Here is an 18,147-nt window from a genome sequence, read left to right as displayed (position 1 = left end):
CCTCCCATGGTTTATCTATTTATGGTTACACCATACCTGGAGAGGGCAGACTCGCTGTAACTTCAGTAGTGTAGTCTATGAAGGGATCAAAAAATACTTCACAGCAATAAGGAAATTAAATTTCACAAACTGCTTGCATTCTACCCAACAGGAAAAGCATAGCACCACCTGTACTTTTATGTAAAATATATCTGCAGATTAGATAAAGGGAGTACCTTTCATCAAGAGCAGTAGGACAGAAGAACTATTTGGAAATAGTCTGAGGCCATTTACCATAGAGGCACTATGCCTCCACAAACGCCCAATGGTCCCTGCTCTCACAACAGCAGCCGAATAAGGTGGGAGGAAAAACTGTGAGTGTGTGTGTGTGTGTGTGTGTGTGTGTGTGTGTGTGCGCGCGTGCGTGCACACGTGTGTACAGAAAGAGACAGAGGCTTCAGAATATCTCTGTAAAGTTCATTTATATGGGCTGTCTCATTGCTTGGGGATAGTGGACAAATGAGTCCTCGCAGTTTATTCTTAAATTATTACATATCCAGAGAATTTTTTTTAAAGTACTTTTGCCAGTTAATACTTCTTATGGTATTAGTATGTATCAAGCAACATTCCAGAGATGTTTTTATTGGTAATTTGGGGGAAGATTTAATTTTTCTTTTGTAACTAAGAATAGTATTTTTATGCTGAAGGATACTTGAGGCCAAACATTGGACATGTTTGCATTTTATTTGTAGCAATAACTAGGCTATTAAGCTGGCTTTTCCCACCCCTCAGTTGTACACTTTAAAGAGTATTTTATAATCTTTCTTTACAAAATTGTAGATTTTATGATTTTGGACTGCCATTTTTGCTTCTTCCAGAGTATTGATTCTACAATTTAGCTACTTGAAAAATATGAAGACTTTCTTTCTCTAAATAGAATTCAGAATTTGGTTTTGGAAATATTGCTTTGTTTGGTATTATTATAATTGACGGTGTTAATGTGGCCATTAATGACAAGCTTATGAGAAAAATAATGCTTTCTGTGTATTCATTTTAGTCTTTAAAAATTATGGTGAATATTTTATTACTTTTTTATTAACTTATGTTACAAAGAAGTGACTTCTTGTAATGCATAGAGAACTAAAATACTTTATCACTGAGATGGGCTTTTCATATGACATGCTTTGTCTTACTTTATATCCTTTTTCAAATAGGTATCCTTTCTCCTAGAATACCTGTCCTCTTTGTCCAGGCTTCTTCAGTCATGTTTATTGGTAGATCCTGACCTTGTGATTCAGGATGAGCTTCTGAAACCTCTTATCACAAACATCATCAGAGTTCTCACCATATGCACCAAAGATATATCAGGTAAGCTTTATTTTTTTAGTTTAGGATGAAAGTAAATAATACTGAGGAGGAGTATCTTACCTTGCACCAGGTATTCAGATCAAGGTCACATTTTGGGTTGTTCTTTGCCAGTATTTTGGAAGCCTTTTATAATGTGTTTTATAGTTTGGATATTTTAAGTGGTTCCAGGAGACCATTTGAGGCAATTATGTAGTATAATAAAGGACCATTCCCTGTGCTGTCATTTTAAATGAGGGTAAAGTTCTTTATGAAATGTTAGAAAGTGCACTAAGTATTAGATAGTAATTATTCTTATAGTCTATGGCTAAATAACAAGTTTAAGCAAGTCTAGAATACAGTATCAGAAATTTCCCAAGGTCTGGAATTTTTTTTTAATTTTTTTGGCTGTGTTGGGCCTTTGTTGCTGTGCGCGGGCTTTCTCTAGTTGCAGCGAGCGGGAGCTACTCTTCGTTGAGGTGCGTGGGCTTCGCATCGCAGTGGCTTCTCTTGTTGCGGAGCACGGGCTCTGGGCCTGTAGGCTTCAGTAGTTGCAGCACGTGGGCTCAGTAGTTGTGGTGCGTGGGCCCTAGAGCATGCGGGCTTCAGTAGTTGTGGTGCGTGGGCTCAGTAGTTGCGGCATGCAGGCTCTAGGGCACACAGGCTTCAGTAGTTGTGGCACACGGGCTCGGTAGTTATGGCTCATGGGCTCTAGAGCACAGGCTCAGTAGTTGTGGCACACGGGCTTAGTGGCTCCACGGCATGTGGGATCTTCCCAGACCAGGGCTCGAACCCGTGTCCCCTGCATTAGCAGGCGGATTCTTAACCACTGCACCACAAGGGAAGTCCTGGAATTCTTAAAAAACATACTTTGATGAAACGTTGAACATAGAGCTTAGTAGTGGAGAAAATTAATAAGGTTCGTTGTCAAAATTAAGATATGATAATTGTCTAAAATAGTTTATAATGAAGTAATAGATCATGTGATAATTCTCTTTGCCCATCAGTTCATTCTTATTTAGTCCTTTGAATTTATGGATTTGCAGGGTTTAGGTCTGGTAAGTGAAGTGGTTTATGATGCCCAGCAAAGCCGGTCCTCAGTGTCTCATCAGTACTAAGTTATCCCAGTGCTAGAGCAGCAGTAATTACTTACATGGAAATTTTACAAGTGACAGTGATGTCCTGACTAAGCTAATTAGGTTACACCATGCGTTCTCTACAAGGGTGATGTCTCCCTACAAGGAGCAAAAAGTGATTCTTGAGGGAAAGGGATGGGGGAGAAAAATCTTAGCTGTTAGAGTGGCTTGTGGCCCTCAAAAGCTCAACTTTACTCAATAAAATCTTATTCCTTAGTATTTAGTTTCTCTTGTTAGGTATCAGTTGAGAAGCTTTGACGTTGATCTCATGGAACATGTGTGAGAAATATGCAAGATCAGTGCTAAAAAGCCGGTGCGAGCATGGCTGTGACTGGAGTGCTTTTGATCTAATGCTTGATCCCGAAGTCACATGACAAGAGGTGGCCTGCACGTTTTGGCTGCCACCAGCTGCCTTGTGGATGTTTTATTGATTTCCTTGCTTTGATTTGGGGCTTTGAAAATGAAATAAAAATGGTATATATTTTAATATCGAAGTATATGAAAGTTATTTAACCTGTAATTAATTACACCAAGTGCTGAAAAGAAAAAATGTCAGTAATATCTGAATGTATATTTAGCAGGTGGTTAGGTTAAAAGTTATTTTCTCATATCTTTCAAACATTAAACATTAACTAAAATAATTAATTTTTAAGAAATTAAATTTTTTTCTGGAAAAATAACAGTTTTGAATGATTTTTATAAAACATTGATTATACTTCTGGTATATATTTGTATGATTTGATGATTTTCATATATAATTTTATATATCTTAATTTATATGTGTAAATAAATTACATTAAAATTATTCAGCAAGCACAGTTATAAAGTTAAATGTGAATAGCTTTTTAGTTTTTAATTTAACTTTCAACTTAAATATTTTATTTGACCATCTTAAGCCTGTATTAAATAAAGCTAGCAAGCTTTATATTTACTCTTTTTATGTGTAAAGTACAAATATATAGATATTACATAAACAGATATATGGTATCTGTGAAGTTAATATTTCATAGGGATTGTGATAAGGTGACATATGATTAAAAAGACTTCTATTTATAGAGCTGATAATGACAAAAAGGTTGAGAAACACCAAAGGTTGCTACAATCCAAACTCCCTGGAAGATGCTTTTTCCCAGTGCCTCATGGGTGCTGAAGAACACTGAGCGGGGAGCCTTCAGTTCCTTGTAATGAGTTTGACACAGTTGGCAGATAACTGCTGGTGGTGTGGCCACAGATGACTGTCCTAAGGTAGCTACTGCCCTCCAGCTCCCATTTGCCTAGTAGAGAGAAGGGAAAAGCTGTTTTTTCCTCTAGAAGGTTAATTGCTGCACCCTTAGCCATACATAAGCAAAGCTGCAGAATCCTCTTTTGTATCACAGTTTTCCTTTTGTGGAAATACTCTTTTCTGTTCTTCAAAGAAGTTTCCTTTCTTTACTGCTGTGACCTTGGCCATTATGTTTTCCCCTTTCACCCCTACACAAAGCTGCTAGAGGGGATAAAGAAAACAGGAGAAGCTTCACTTTTATAGAAGTAGCACAAGCAATGACATGTTTTTATGATGTGCCCAATATGTAGTTCTGAGGCTATGGCTTAATATTCAATTTGCCAGTTTCTGCTTATTGTTGAATATGCTTTAATAAGAGGAGGATGTGTGAGTGTGTATTCATTTATCTGTAGGAGGGTGGGTGGAAGAGAGATCTTTAAAAAGCAATGAAAAGGAGAAATTAATTGGAATAAATTTTGGATCATGCTGAATTACATTTGTCTTCATTTGATGAATACATACCTCTTATTTTATGTGTAATGAAGTGTCGGTGAGGTTTTTCTTCTTTGTGTTAATAACTTGAAATGTTTTGATTAATTTTATAGATAAAGAGTTAATATCGGCTTTTTATCAGACATGGACACATTTATTTAACCTTCTGGCCACACTCCTGAGGAAAGCTGGCCCTGCCTCTTTCCCATCTATTACGATGGGTCTGGCCAGGTACTGGGCGACGATGGTCGGTAAGAAGATGGTCTCGCTGGGTTTGGGGTTGTTCTGCTAATAAAAATTAAGATAATCCCTTATTTCTGATTTTATATATAATTTATATGTATTCTCTAAATTTAAGTAGTTATGGCATGGTATATGAAAGAGGAACAAGGTACTTGCTTTGAGAAATTTGCAATGCTCTTTAGGAACCCAAAAAATGCATTTTAAAAAAAATAAAACGTGTCAAGATACTATAAAAACAAGAAAAGCCTGTGGCGTTATGAAGATACATATGATGTGATTATAAAACAATGAGATAGATTTTCTTCTGTTGATGTAGAAACCCACCTCTTTTCTCACACATATGCATTGTGAGTGGGTAAAGCTGCCTATATAATATCCTGCTTACATGATAACTTAGAAAGTTATAATAAAAATGGTGTCTTGTCTTGAGACATGAGGATTTTCTGATAGCCAAGGGTATACTGTAGTTAATTATTTTTGTAAGATGTTTTCCATATAGTAGTTGCCTACTACAATAAACAAATGATTGTTTTTTATATTACTGCTGTCTTTAATTTTTCATAAAGTCTCTTCTAAATTTTAGCATAGCAAGAGCCTTTTTTTACGTAAATGTATATAAATAACATTTGTTACCTTTTAAAAATAGCCAGTTAAAATGTATTCAAAATTGAGTTCTTTTAAGTTTCCACTAATTCAATTGACTTATTTTTTCACATTTCATTTTATCATTTGGTCATTCTGTAAACTTACATGTATGGTACATTTTGTCACCAGAGTGATAGTTTTGAAGAAAGGTTATGGGGAAGTACATGTTCAGTAAGAAACAGAATTGTTAGTTATTTGGATATAGGAGTTCTGAGTTTACCCTAAGGGGAATAATGTCCATTTAGGGACTATTATTTTGTTAAAAGAAATAAAAATTGAAAGAGGTTGACCAAGTGAGTGATTAATATTTTCCTCTTGTGTCCATGGTGTGGGGCAGGGGGGAAACTACTTTATCATCTGAATTACCAGTAGTACAGAGCAGCATGCTTTATGGCACTCATATGGGGCACCTAGGCCAGCTGGTCAAATCTGGCCACTGCCTGATCTGGTAAATAAAATCCTACTGGAACACAGCCACACTTATTCATTTCCTTATTGCCCGTGGCTGCTTTCCTGCTGTAGCGGTAGAGAGGTGAATATTTGTGACAAAGGCCCATGACCTGCAAAGCATGAAATACCTAGTTACCCTTTGACCCTTTGCAGAAAAAGTTTGCTGACCCGTGATTTAAGCCTGTTTACCTGACACTGTTTCCCTAGTGATAAAATAAAGACATATTAAATTCACAGTCTTTCTACAAAATATATACGTGGTTTTATATAATAATGGTGCTAATAAAAAACAACATACTACATATACTGTTAGCTTTGATAATCGCAATGTTGATGAAAATATAACTAATAAGAATGATCATTGATATTCCTTACTGAGGGGTTGTTTTTGTCTGTTTTCTGTTTCTCTTATAATTTTCCTTCCCGTGTGCCCATATACATTTGAAAATATTAAGTCACTTTGTAACTTAAGTTATCTATAACATTTTTTTCTCAAATCTGACTAATATTTTGACATCATTTAAATGATTCCCATGAAACCTGCTGACTAAATTTCTTTCCTTATGTTACTTAAGAACATAAGAATTTCTATAAGCCTGAATCTAGGTAGAAATTCTTATGGTTATAACTCTTGGACAAGTATAAATCCAAAATAATATAAGAATAAAACACAACAAAATTATAAACCAGTGCAGTCAAATTAATAAAATTAATGTAATATAGCAGACATTCTTTTGATTAAATTTAAATCAGTGCTCACAACAGGAAATTAATAATGACTGCTTTAGTCTAGATTCTTTTGAGTTTGTTTGCCTATTCTTTCCTCTCTGTTATACTTGCAGATCACTTCATAATCACTCTTGTTCTCTCTCTGAACTACTTTGAAACCTTTGTTCCTACATTATGCCAACATTGCAAGCTGGGTCTTGTTTTAAGTACTGTTTAGCATCAACGTGTTTGAAAACAGAAAAACAATCACACTTATTTGTAAAATAGTAATCTCGATAATCCAGAGTATAGTTACATTAACTATTTTTTAAGGTTAGCACTGAAATAAAAACTCAAAAACTCTAGAGTGTTTTTGGGTCCCCCAGTAGACCCCAGAGGGATCAGTACTCATTTATATGTAATCCTCCTATTTTAGATCTTATTTTAGCAGATACTGTGTATATGTACACTTGTACACACACACTCACATTCATATAAAAAAGAACCTATATAGGGCTTCCCTGGTGGCGCAGTGGTTGAGAATCCGCCTGCCGATGCAGGGGACCCGGGTTCGTGCCCCGGTCCGGGAAGATCCCACATGCCGCAGAGCGGCTGGGCCCGTGAGCCATGGCCGCTGAGCCTGCGCGTCCGGAGCCTGTGCTCCGCAACGGGAGAGGCCACAACAGTGAGAGGCCCGCGTACCGCAAAAAAAAAAAAAAAAAAAAAAAAAAAAAGAACCTATATAAAAAGAACAAAATGAAAATTAGATTCCTTCATCAGTAGGTTGTCTTAGTACTGTTTAACTTACCTTTAAACACTACGGTTATTCGTGTGCTAATAAGCTTTACTTCATTAGAAATTAAAAAACTATAAACTTCATTACTCAGATAAATCTGATTAACTTCTTTAATTTTGAAGACGTTTTCAGTCATTTACATATGGAATTATTCTCTCTTTCAGATATGTTCTGCAAATGTGTGGGTTTGTCTAGCACCTGCCCCACTCTGTGTACTGCCAGCCTGCAATTCCTTTCTATTCTCCTGACTGAAGAAGCAAAAAGGTATCTCCAGGATAAGGATAAAACAAGTTTATGCCACAGTCCAATGATGGCTTCACTTCTTGATAAAACCCAGGAAAGTCAGAAATCTCTAGAACAACTTAATGAAGTAATTCTTCAGGTATGTGATTTCTTAATTTTTCAAGATTTGGTTTAGTTTTTAAATGAATTGACTTTCAGTCTTGGTCTTGTAAGAATTTTTTCAATCATTTGAATTAAAAAACAATGCTCATTATGACCATTTAAATAATAGAAAAATATATAAAGTTAAATTAACCATCTCCTCTCCAGTCTCATTCCTCTGATGCTGATCGGTTTCTTTAATACACGTGATGTAAAAATTCAAAATGAAACATTAGTAATTTAAATCCGACTGTTTATCAAAATAGTTTGCCGGATCATGACCAGAATGATCATGTTTCAGGAATACAGCTATAATTCATAATTTATCGCCACTTTCAAGACATGTTTACATCTTTGAAAATATTTTTACCTCAATGGCATTTGGCTTCTACTGTAAATGAGCTATATATTTAAGGTGTATGTCCGTGGAGGTAGGTGGACGTGGTTGGCATATTTCTGAGAAAATGCCCCCTTTCCAAACCCTGCTGCCTATTTTATCTTGTAAACTTATTTTTTGCAATCCTAAAATATGAACCAAGAATTTTGTTTCATCGAAAACTTTCTAAAGCCGCTGAAGTATTGTTATTTTATATATAGATTAACAGTTAAAAAAAAAACGGGAAGTGTTTCCTGAGTTGCACAGCTTTTTACAAATAGGAATATTACTAGATTTTTCAGTATTAAGAATTCTTTTTAATAATCACATTTAATAAATCAACTATACTCTAATAAAGTTAAAATTAAAAGAAAATCATCATACGGTTTTATGATTTTTGTCTTCTCACTGAAAGGTGGGTCAGTGGTGGGTGGGCACATCGAAGGGTTTGCTCCTGCTTCCCCGGGCAGCCAGCCACGTTTCCCAGTCAGCGTGTGTTCTGCCCACTTGCCGCCGTCCCTGGGGCCTACCTAGGGTTCTGGGATCTTTGCTCCTCCCATGCCCGGGATCGTTGTGGTCGCGCAGGTCCTTCTGGTATGGCCCCTTGTGTGTTTGGCATGACAGCCTGATTGTGTTGGGGTGCGGAAGTGGCCGAGGCAGGGGCAGCCCCTGGCCCCGCCTGAGCTGCCCGTGGAGGGGCTCGCAGGCTGCACGGGGACTTCTGTCCCCCTCGCCTAGAGGACTCTAGTGGTCTTCACGGCACAGGAAAGAGCGTGGTAGGGGCTCCCCGACACTTCGTCTTCTGTCTCAGCAGCTTCCTCAGGAGCTGGAGCTCTAGGGGACAGGTCCCCAAAGTATTCCTCAAAGACACGTATTCTTGGGAAGCCACCACTTCCTGTAGCTCCTCCCTCACTCATTCCACTCGATTTTTCTTAATTTAGAACCCAAACTGGACACTGTTCTGATTGTCTCAGTCACCATCACAACAATAGGCTTTATTCCCCCATGATTAACTGAGTCCGATTTTGCACTTTAAGGAATATGGTTGGCTCTCCGTATCTGCGGGTCCTGCCTCCGTGGAGTCAACCAAATGTGGATTGAAAATGTTTTTAAAAAAATTTTCAGAAAGTTCCAAAATGCAAAACTTGAATTTGCTGTATGCCCAGCAACTATTTCCATAGCATTTACATTGTATTAGGTATTAGAAGTAATCTAGAGATGACTTAACGTAAATGGGAGGATGTGCCTAGGTTATATGCAAATACTTGGCCATTTTATGTGAGGGACTTGACCCTCCGCAGATTTTGGGATTCACGGGGATCCTGGAACCAATCCTCTGTGGATACCAAAGGACCACTGTGTTATAAGCAGGAAACTAAAACTTACACTTTACCGAAGTTCTTCCCCAGCCCCGATCAGAAATCATTACTAGTTTCCCAACTTTGGCTTTGGCAGAACACTCTTCTCCTGGGCGAGGGGCCTTTGCTTGTGCCAACATGATTTCCTCTTCAGGGAAAGAGGGTATCTCAGTGGTTTTCCTGATGATTAGCTAACTTTCCTCCCCATTTCTTCCACATTACAAAAGATATAAGATCTGTGTGGATATGGATATGTTAACCAGTTATTTAAATCGTGTTTCCTAATAAATCATACTTTTCTTGCTCATGTAAACAGTAGAATATGAATATGTGACTTTTGTTAGGAGGGCACAGAAATTTAAGACAAAGGAGAGAAAGGAATTGTACCTATGACAGTTTATGAGAAAAACGTATGCCTGACATGAGATGGGACATTTATTAATGAACTTGTTAAACTGCAGATACTGTGTTTTCTTTACAGTGCCCTGCATAAAGATGATATGTGAATTAAAATATTGTTAGAATGCTTTAAGCAGCAATACATTATAATAAATCACATATGTTTCTTAACATATATCCGTGTGAGCCATGAATTGTGCCAGGAGTTATATGAAGCAAAGTAAACTATAGTCTTTAAATTATCAGAAAAAATAGTATTCTGAAATTGCCCTTCAAAGGCGTATTTAAATTTTCTGTAAAACTGTACTCAAAAAATATTAGACGTGTGACCATAGGCATATCACTTAACCTTTTCTGATTCTGTTCTTCAGTGCAAATGGTTGGATTGTATTACATTATTGCTCAGTTTCTGCTGGCTCTAAAATTCTCCGTCTCCTGATAAATTATTATATTGTTGTAACTTCAATTAAAATGTCTTGACAGAGAATCTTTTGTAATGGCTGCTTTACAGCAGTATCCTACAGATGGTACATGTTGAAAGTTTGCATTTGGTACTCATCTCTTAAATCACGTATGTTTATTTTTCCATAATTTTTGTAATTCTGTTTTGAGGTGCTTTCAGGTTCAGAAACTGTTAGCTGTCTTTTGAACATAAAATATTGAACACGTTTGACTTAATGGAGATCTTGCCTTCTCTAGTGAGATACTCAATATGTTTCATTTGCAAATACGTATAGATAACGAGATTAGTAAAAGCTATCTCTATAATAGGTTTTGTCTGTAATTGATATGTTGGATTATTTTTACTCTTTTTATTTGATATGATATCTAAGGATAGTAATGCAAGGAAACAGCAAACTCTTATGTCACATTTTAGGAGGTATGTTTTGCACTACTGCTTAGTGAGTGGTAAAATTCAACAGTAAATCTGTTGGAGAGAAGACTTGTCATATATTTGAGATTCTGCTGTGTCAGTGAATGTTCACTGTAATTAAAAAGGCTTTTCTCTACTTTAGTACCTTGTGGGAAAGCAAAAAGCCTAGATCACCTAGTATATAGAAAGAGTTATATCAAAAACTGTGTAACATTTAAACAAATTACATTGAGTCCTCTTATTTTCTTTCTGCCTATGGTTTTTCGCTCTGTATCCTCTTGTTTTGCATGTCTGCGTCATCCAGTAGCTAGTCGTCTGTCACTTCACCTGTCGTATGTGGAATCTTAGCCTCCCCTCCTGCGCCCGGCTCCTCACCCTTACAGGGTGTCCTGCTCTGATGCTGCAGCTCCTTGTCAGTCTGCAGTAAGAGCTAAGTGGGAGACCAAATTAAATCCTGTGCTCTGGCCTTCGGTCTATGTTGAAAAGTGTGTGGATTTACTAGAGGTTATTTCTCTCTTTCTTTCTTTCTTTCTTTCTTTTTTTTTTTTTTTTTGCGGTACACGGGCCTCTCACTGCTGTGGCCTCTCCCATTGCGGAGCACAGGCTCTGGACGTGCAGGCTCAGCGGCCATGGCTCACGGGCCCAGATGCTCCGCGGCATGTGGGATCTTCCCAGACCAGGGCACGAACCCGTGTCCCCTGCATCAGCAGGTGGACTCTCAACCACTGCGCCACCAGGGGAGCCCTAGCTTATTATTTTATAGTTTTCCTTCTGTGTCTCTAAATAACATGCTTGTATTTCTTTATCTTGATTATTCAGTTTTGGACTCTGTTGATTTTCTGGTGTGGAAAATGAGACTTTGAACTCTCTTTCCATGTGCCACCTACGTGCCCAACCTCAGTGAGTTCCCCTCTCATTCCCCCAGTATTATATAGCTTCACATTGACTAGGATGTAGTGTTAAATCCAGGGTGTAGTGTTAAACTGTGAAAACGTTATACACAATTGAACCATGTTGCAGTGTTCACCTTTCTTTTCCTGCACAGCTTTCTTTTTCCTTAGAGGTAATTGTATTATTTTTCATTTGATGAGTTTTCTCTTATCACTGGAAAGCCCCTTGTTCTTTGCCAGCCATTGAATGTCTTCCTAGTATATTCAGAAATGTCAGAACTTATATTAGCTTCATCTTCTGGAAGAAATCACTCCCGATTCCTTCTGACCTGCTTGGTGCCCAGTGTCCTCCTGGGGTCTCCATTCACTTCCTTCCTGGGGAATTCCTTCACCTCTCTGCCTTTTCCTGTGACCCTCTGTGCCCCGTGCCTTCTTTTGGTAGAGTCTCTTTTCTAGCAGCTTCCAGAGAAAAGGTGCATAGGAGGGTTTTTTGAAATCTAGCCATGCTTCCATTTAATTTATAGTTTAGCCAAGTGAGAATGCTAGACTGGAAAACATTCACTTCAGAGTTTTAAAAGCATTCGTCTATTTCCTTTAACTTTTCATGTTACTGTAGAGAATTCTGAAGTCATTGTGATTCCTGGTATCTCTCTCCTGGAAGTTTTTAGAATTTATTTTTTGTCCCTAATATTCTGCATTTTCCTGATGAAGTACCTAGGTGTGGGTCTCTTTTTTCTGTTGTGCTGGGCTTTCTCGGGGGTTCTTTTCATCTGTAAACTCCTGTTTTTTAATTACTTCATTGACATTCCCTCCACTTTATAGGCTCTGTGTGCTGGGAACTTTTGTTAAGTTTTCTTCTTCCTACATAATCTCTCTTTTCTTCTTTTTCCTCTCATTATTTTGTTTTCTATCCCCTGCTGTGGGAGCTTTTGTCAGATGTCTGGTAATCTTGGTTGTCTGCTATATTTCAAACTGCAAGACGTAAAGCAGGTGGATGCTCTGAGCCTGTGAGCGGCGCTGGTGAGCTGCAGGCTCTGTGCGGGAGGGATCTGGCTGGGTCATTTTGTGACCCTGTCTCGGTGAGCTTGTCACATTCCCGAGAGCAGAATCTTCCGACCTCCTGCCTGGGGTTGAAAACCCACCCGCCAACTGTTTTGCAGCAAAGTTGGAGAGAGCTGGGGTCTTAGAATTTAATTTGAACAGTTTCACTTAATCCTTCGTTGTTTTCAGTAGAACACCCTCACCTACACAGGTGCCGAATCTCTGCCAGTTCAGAATCCTTCTAACTCATCCTCTCCAGAGACTAAACCTCCAGTTTTTTACAAGGATTGGGGAGGAAGAGTGGCTTGGCTGCACAGAGCCTGATGGGAAGAATCTGGTCCCATGTAACTGCTTCTCAGAGATTTTTCAAACAGTCCTCCTTCACTCTCACTTCCCGGGGTACATGGTACTAAGTTTCCTCAGCCGTTGTCAATTCAGTGTATGGACTGGGGTGATACTCAGTTTTTCTCACTCACCGCTTAGAATTCTCAAGCCTGCGAATGCATTGGCCATTCATCCATCGACTTTCTAGTTTCCAGACTTGCACGTGCACGTGTGTGTGTGTGTGTGTGTTTAATCCCATTTCTCTCATTTTAATGAGATTTCACGAGAGAATAAAAGACACATCTGTGTGCACAGCTCTTTCCTTAGAAGTCTTACCTCCTTTTTTCCCTTATTGCTGCAGATAGTAGTGTTTTTCAATGAGCTCAGTTTTGTTTTTCTCATATCACTAATATGTGCAAGTTCAATAAGGATGTGTTTGTGAGAGCAGTTTTCCTATTAATGGTGAAGATTGTTTATAGACAAATTGGGATTCTCATAGTTAACTATAATGATTATACTCCATAGATATTCATCATCCTATAACACTTCACTGCCTTTTCACCCCTTTCTCATGGTCACACTCAGCATGGTCTTTATCAAGCATCCCTGGCCTGGCCATTTAATATCTAACATTGGCCAGACAGGACCTGCTTGATTCGAGGCAGCGACCTAAGTGAGATATTTAAGATGGAATCACTGCCCCTGGTGGGAGGGCTGGGAGGCGCCCCCACTCTGCAGGCTCCTCCAGTGTCATGCTGCCAAGTGTAGGCCGGGCTGGAATTGTAAATGGAGTTGCACCTGTATAATTATGCTGTGCTATATTTTATGTAAAGTTATGTCATTTAAGCTTAATTTTAATAATACTGTAAGGCTGGATCATTTTTAAATTACTGGTAGAAGGAAAAGTTATGAATTTGAATGATATCTAATATTTATAAACCAAATGAAGAACTTCTAGATTCTTCAACTTGAGCTTATGAACCCCTTGAACTTGTAATAAAAATGTACTCATATATCCACATGAGAATCTTACCACGAAAAATTCAGCTGAATCTAGTCAACCCTTTAGAGCTAAAATACCCAGTAAATGGGAAATAACAGAGAAGAGAAGACAAATTAAAATCATTACAAGGAAGCAAACAGACTGTTCCATAATGCGAGCCATTCTGCAGGATGACTGATCTGGTTTATTCAGCTTCTCAACAACAACAGTGAAAAACCCTGGTGGGTGGGGTGGGGTGGGGGGAAGAGGCAGGTGATCTGGAGTGTGCCATTTTATGATATCTACTGTTTACTTTAAAATACTTCAGCCAAAAGTGTTTTAAAAGAGTATGAGGGTTTGTTATCCTGTTTTTTTTACTCTTACACATACTTGAATTTTTTATAATGAAAGATTTTTAACTCATAAATTCAAATGTATAAAGGAAATATACCAAAATATCAGCATTTTCAAAAGTACAAGTGATTTTTTCATTTATGTGAGAGTAAAAAAATTAAGTAATATTTTTTTGAAAAGCATGCCACAGGATAGGTTAATGTTGCTATAGAAATGAAAGGTGGAAAGAACCAAATCACCTGAGATACAGGGGTACATTGAGTAGAAATTGAGGGAGGGGAATGTGTCTCAAGAAGAAGACAGGAGGAATTTGATAACAGTTCTCCAATTCCAGTTTTCCAAGTTTTCCTTTTAAATAAATTACACGTGTTCATATATTTCCTGGTGAATTTAAGTGTATAAACTTGCTATGTGTTAGTACTAAACATAGCTTTTTTCTTTAGATGATGAGTCTTTGAGAATGATTTTTGGTCTTTTCCATATTATAAATTTCTTATTCAGTCTTATCCACACAGCATTCTCAAATCTTAATAATTTATCAGATTCCAGTGAATTTCATGGAATAGTTGAAAACTAACCATAGCTTTTAAATGGAATGCATCTTTTATTCACAACCATTTTGCTCCAGCTTAAGTTTTTCTCGAAGGCCGTTTGATATATGTTCTTTGCAGTGTTATGAAGTAAAATCCTCCAGAGATGTCCTGAAAAGAGTCGCTGTGAATGCGCTGATGTCGCTTCTGGCCATCAGTAGAAGAGCACAGAAACACGCTCTGAAGGGTGAGCCACCTGGCACATCAGCTCCTTTTATGGCATGCTTTCAATTCGTATATTTTACTCCGTGTTCATTTTAATTTTCTTTGGACTCAAAGTGTAAAGAACTTTAGTGTCACTAAAAAAATATAGGTTTTATTTTCCCTGTACAGAAACATAGTAAACATGCATTACTTTTAAAATAAAAAGATTACGCACGTAGATTATTTTTTGTGTAATGATTCTGACTCCAGAGAATCTATATCTAAATATTAGAGAAGCTTTTAAAAGTAGCACATCACTCAATTTCATAATACTAACTATAAGCACATATTGCACACGTGAAGAAATCACGTACTTTTGATAGTAATAACAACTGCATTAGATGATCCTATATTTTCATAGAAATTTCCCCTCTTGTGTGTCTTAATTTCTCATCTGGAATCAGGGAACACAGGTCTTAGAGATGAAAGAGAACATCAAGCAGCAACATCGAGCCCACTAATTTGAGTTGTGACTTTGCTACTGAAACAAACTCTGCACGCCTCCAACGTAAATGAGACGTGGGTGGGATCATACTAAATTGAAAACAAGTGGGCTTTAGCATTTTAGTTCTCTTACGTTTTTATCCTCTGATTCATTAACATCTCACTGAAAGTGCAAAAATGAAGTTGGTTGGAAATAGAAAATGTTATTTTTTTGAGAGTTTGTTATGTGTAGTTTTAACTTTTTTGGAAATGGAATATCCTTTTGATTGTTTTGGATTTTCCCTCTCAGCCCATCTAATAGACAGTTGCGTGGAGCAGATGAAGCACGTTCATGCACAGCTGAACCTGGAATCTCTGAGGCCTGGGAGGGCAGCTCTGAAGAAAAAGGTGACTGAATTCTCAAATTCTGGGAGGCAGGAATGGCCATACGTAGACCCATCTCTCCAGTATCCTTGTGCTTATAAATGACACCAATGTTTGGTTGAAATGAGTGTCTGTTTTAGAAGAAAGGTACAGCCAAATAAATTAGTGGGATTTCTACATTAGCAGGTTTGCATTCGGGGTGTGTGTGTGTGTGTGTGTGTGTGTGTGTGTGTGTGTGTGTCTGTCTGTCTGTCTGTCTGTCTGTCTTAGTTCTCACTTGAAAATCTTTTAATGAGATTTATATATTATATGTTGTTGTTATAAGCATTTTGGAGTGTGCGTGATACATTTTTATACTACAAAAAGAAAATCTTTCTCTCATAGGTTCACTAGGAATGAGATAACTTCCTAAGTGTTTTCTATATGGTAGGCACTATTCTAAACATTTCATATTTATTATTCCCTGCACACTCATGACACCACAGTCACATAACTGATAATGGATAAAGCCACTGTTTGCCCCGTATCTGGGTGGTTGCAGAGCTCATATTCCTAATCGTGTTTATTTCCTTCCGTGACTTCTGAATGTCTCTTTTAAGTGTTGAGTCTGCTGGACTCATGTTCAAGCTGCATTTTCACTGTAAACTTGAAATAACACAGGTTTTTAAAAAAATTATATTTTATATTGAGATAACATTGGTTTATAACATTATATGTTTCATGTGTACAACATTATATTTCTATTTCTGTATACGCCACACCATACTCATCACCAAAAGTTTAGTTTCCATCTGCCACTGTAGAGTTGACTCCCTTTACCCTTTTTGCCCTCCCCCTCATCCCTTCCCTTTTTGGTAACCACTGCTCTGGTCTCTGTATCTCCGTGTTTGTCTTTATTTGGTTTGGTTTGTTCATTTATTTGGGGTTTGTTTGTTTTTTATATTGCACATGTGGGTGTAATCGTGCAGCATTTGTCTTTCTCTATCTGACTTCTTTAACTTAGCATAGTGCCCTCAAGGTCCATCTGTGTCACTGCAAATGGCAGGATTGTGTGTGTGTGTGTGTGTGTGTGTGTGTGTGTGGCTGAGTAATATTCCATTGGATATATACACGTTTTTAATCCATTCATCTGTCAGTGGTCACTTAGGTTGCTTCTATATCTGGACTATTGGAAATAACACAGTTTTTATATAATAGCAATGCTTAATACTAATAACTATGGTTAAAAAGATCTGCCACACAGGCTTATTGAGAAAATGAATATGTGTATATGTTTATAAGTATATCTATTATATTTATATATATATTATATATATACATAGATCTAAGACCATTATTGCAGCGGTCTGTGTAATAACTAGTTTCTGCTGCCTTTGATAAGAAACCAAGAAAAAGCCATATTTGATAATTTCATTGGTCCAGGGGCTTATATGTTTGTCAGTTTCTTTTCTTGCCTCTTTTCCTTTTTCCTCTCATGCAGAGGCCCTTTACTTCATCATTGAGAGTGTCAGCCAACACCTGATATGACTGAAAACCAGTCAGTACCTGCTTCACTTTATCGAGATGAAACATGGAGCTTATTATATATCTCAGTTCCTCCGTGCTTGATAGAACAGAAATAGCTTTTTCTTGGTGGATGCGCTTCTCGAGATATGGTCATCTTTCAGAGATCATTAGCCTGTCAGTTCCCTCAAAGCTATGGCGATCAGGCGCAGTGAGAGCATAGCTGCATTGTAATGTGACCCAGGGGAGAAGGAATTACTATATGTAAAAAGTGGAATATGCTATTGTTGTTCACATTTTTCAACTGCTTTTTGTTTAAACAGGAAGATGGTTTTATTAAAGAGTTAAGCATTGCCATGCAGCTCCTAAGAAATTGTCTTTATCAAAATGAAGAATGTAAAGTAAGTAGAGCTTCTTTTCAAAATTTTGATAGTGCTGTTATTAAATAGGTTAAATTTTATATGAGATAATTTGGGAAAACGGAAAACTCTTCAAATTTTTTTTTTGATGCATGATTGGTTTGTAAGCTCAGTGTTCATTCTCAGAAATGGATGCACCTAATCTTACCATAATTTCTCAACCCTGATGACATTTCTTATGTTGGCGTTTTAACTTTATCACTGAAACTTTAACTTAAGGCTAAAGCAAAGCTAAAGCAAACTTGAGCCTCTTTTTTTCCTACTGGTAGCCATTTCGGTTGTTTTTTTTTTTAACTAAGATGGAATGAATGGCTGTGTATGTCTTTTTTTTTTTTTGGCTGCGTTGGGTCTTTGTTGCTGCACGCGGGCTTTTCTCTAGTTGTGGTGAGCGGGGGCTACTCTTCCTTGCAGTGTGTGGGCTTCTCATTGTGGTGGCTTCTCTTTGTTGCGGAGCACGGGCTCTAGGCTTGTGGGCTTCAGTAGTTGTGGCACGCAGGCTCAGTAGTTGTGGCTCGCAGGCTCTAGAGCGTGGGCTCAGTAGTCGTGGCGCATGGGCTTAGTTGCTCCACAGCATGTGGGAATCTTCCC

General features: G+C 37.8%; 1 protein-coding gene across 2 annotated transcripts in view; it reads left to right on the top strand.

Moving 5' to 3' along the window:
* RTTN (rotatin) overlaps positions 1-18,147 on the top strand; it is a 138,003-nt gene that overhangs the window by 102,398 nt on the left and 17,458 nt on the right. For both annotated transcript variants that reach the window (XM_060029205.1, XM_060029204.1), the window contains exons 38-43: positions 1,194-1,347; positions 4,326-4,463; positions 7,219-7,436; positions 14,708-14,813; positions 15,564-15,661; positions 17,464-17,541. In XM_060029205.1, coding sequence (XP_059885188.1) covers positions 1,194-1,347; positions 4,326-4,463; positions 7,219-7,436; positions 14,708-14,813; positions 15,564-15,661; positions 17,464-17,541 — 792 coding nt within the window. The remainder of the gene's footprint in view (positions 1-1,193; positions 1,348-4,325; positions 4,464-7,218; positions 7,437-14,707; positions 14,814-15,563; positions 15,662-17,463; positions 17,542-18,147) is intronic.

This window comes from Delphinus delphis, chromosome 13, assembly GCF_949987515.2.
Source record: "Delphinus delphis chromosome 13, mDelDel1.2, whole genome shotgun sequence".
NCBI classification, from domain to species: Eukaryota; Metazoa; Chordata; class Mammalia; order Artiodactyla; family Delphinidae; genus Delphinus; species Delphinus delphis.
The sequence above is the reverse complement of the archived record's forward strand: the minus strand, read 5'-3'. Positions and strand labels throughout refer to the sequence as shown.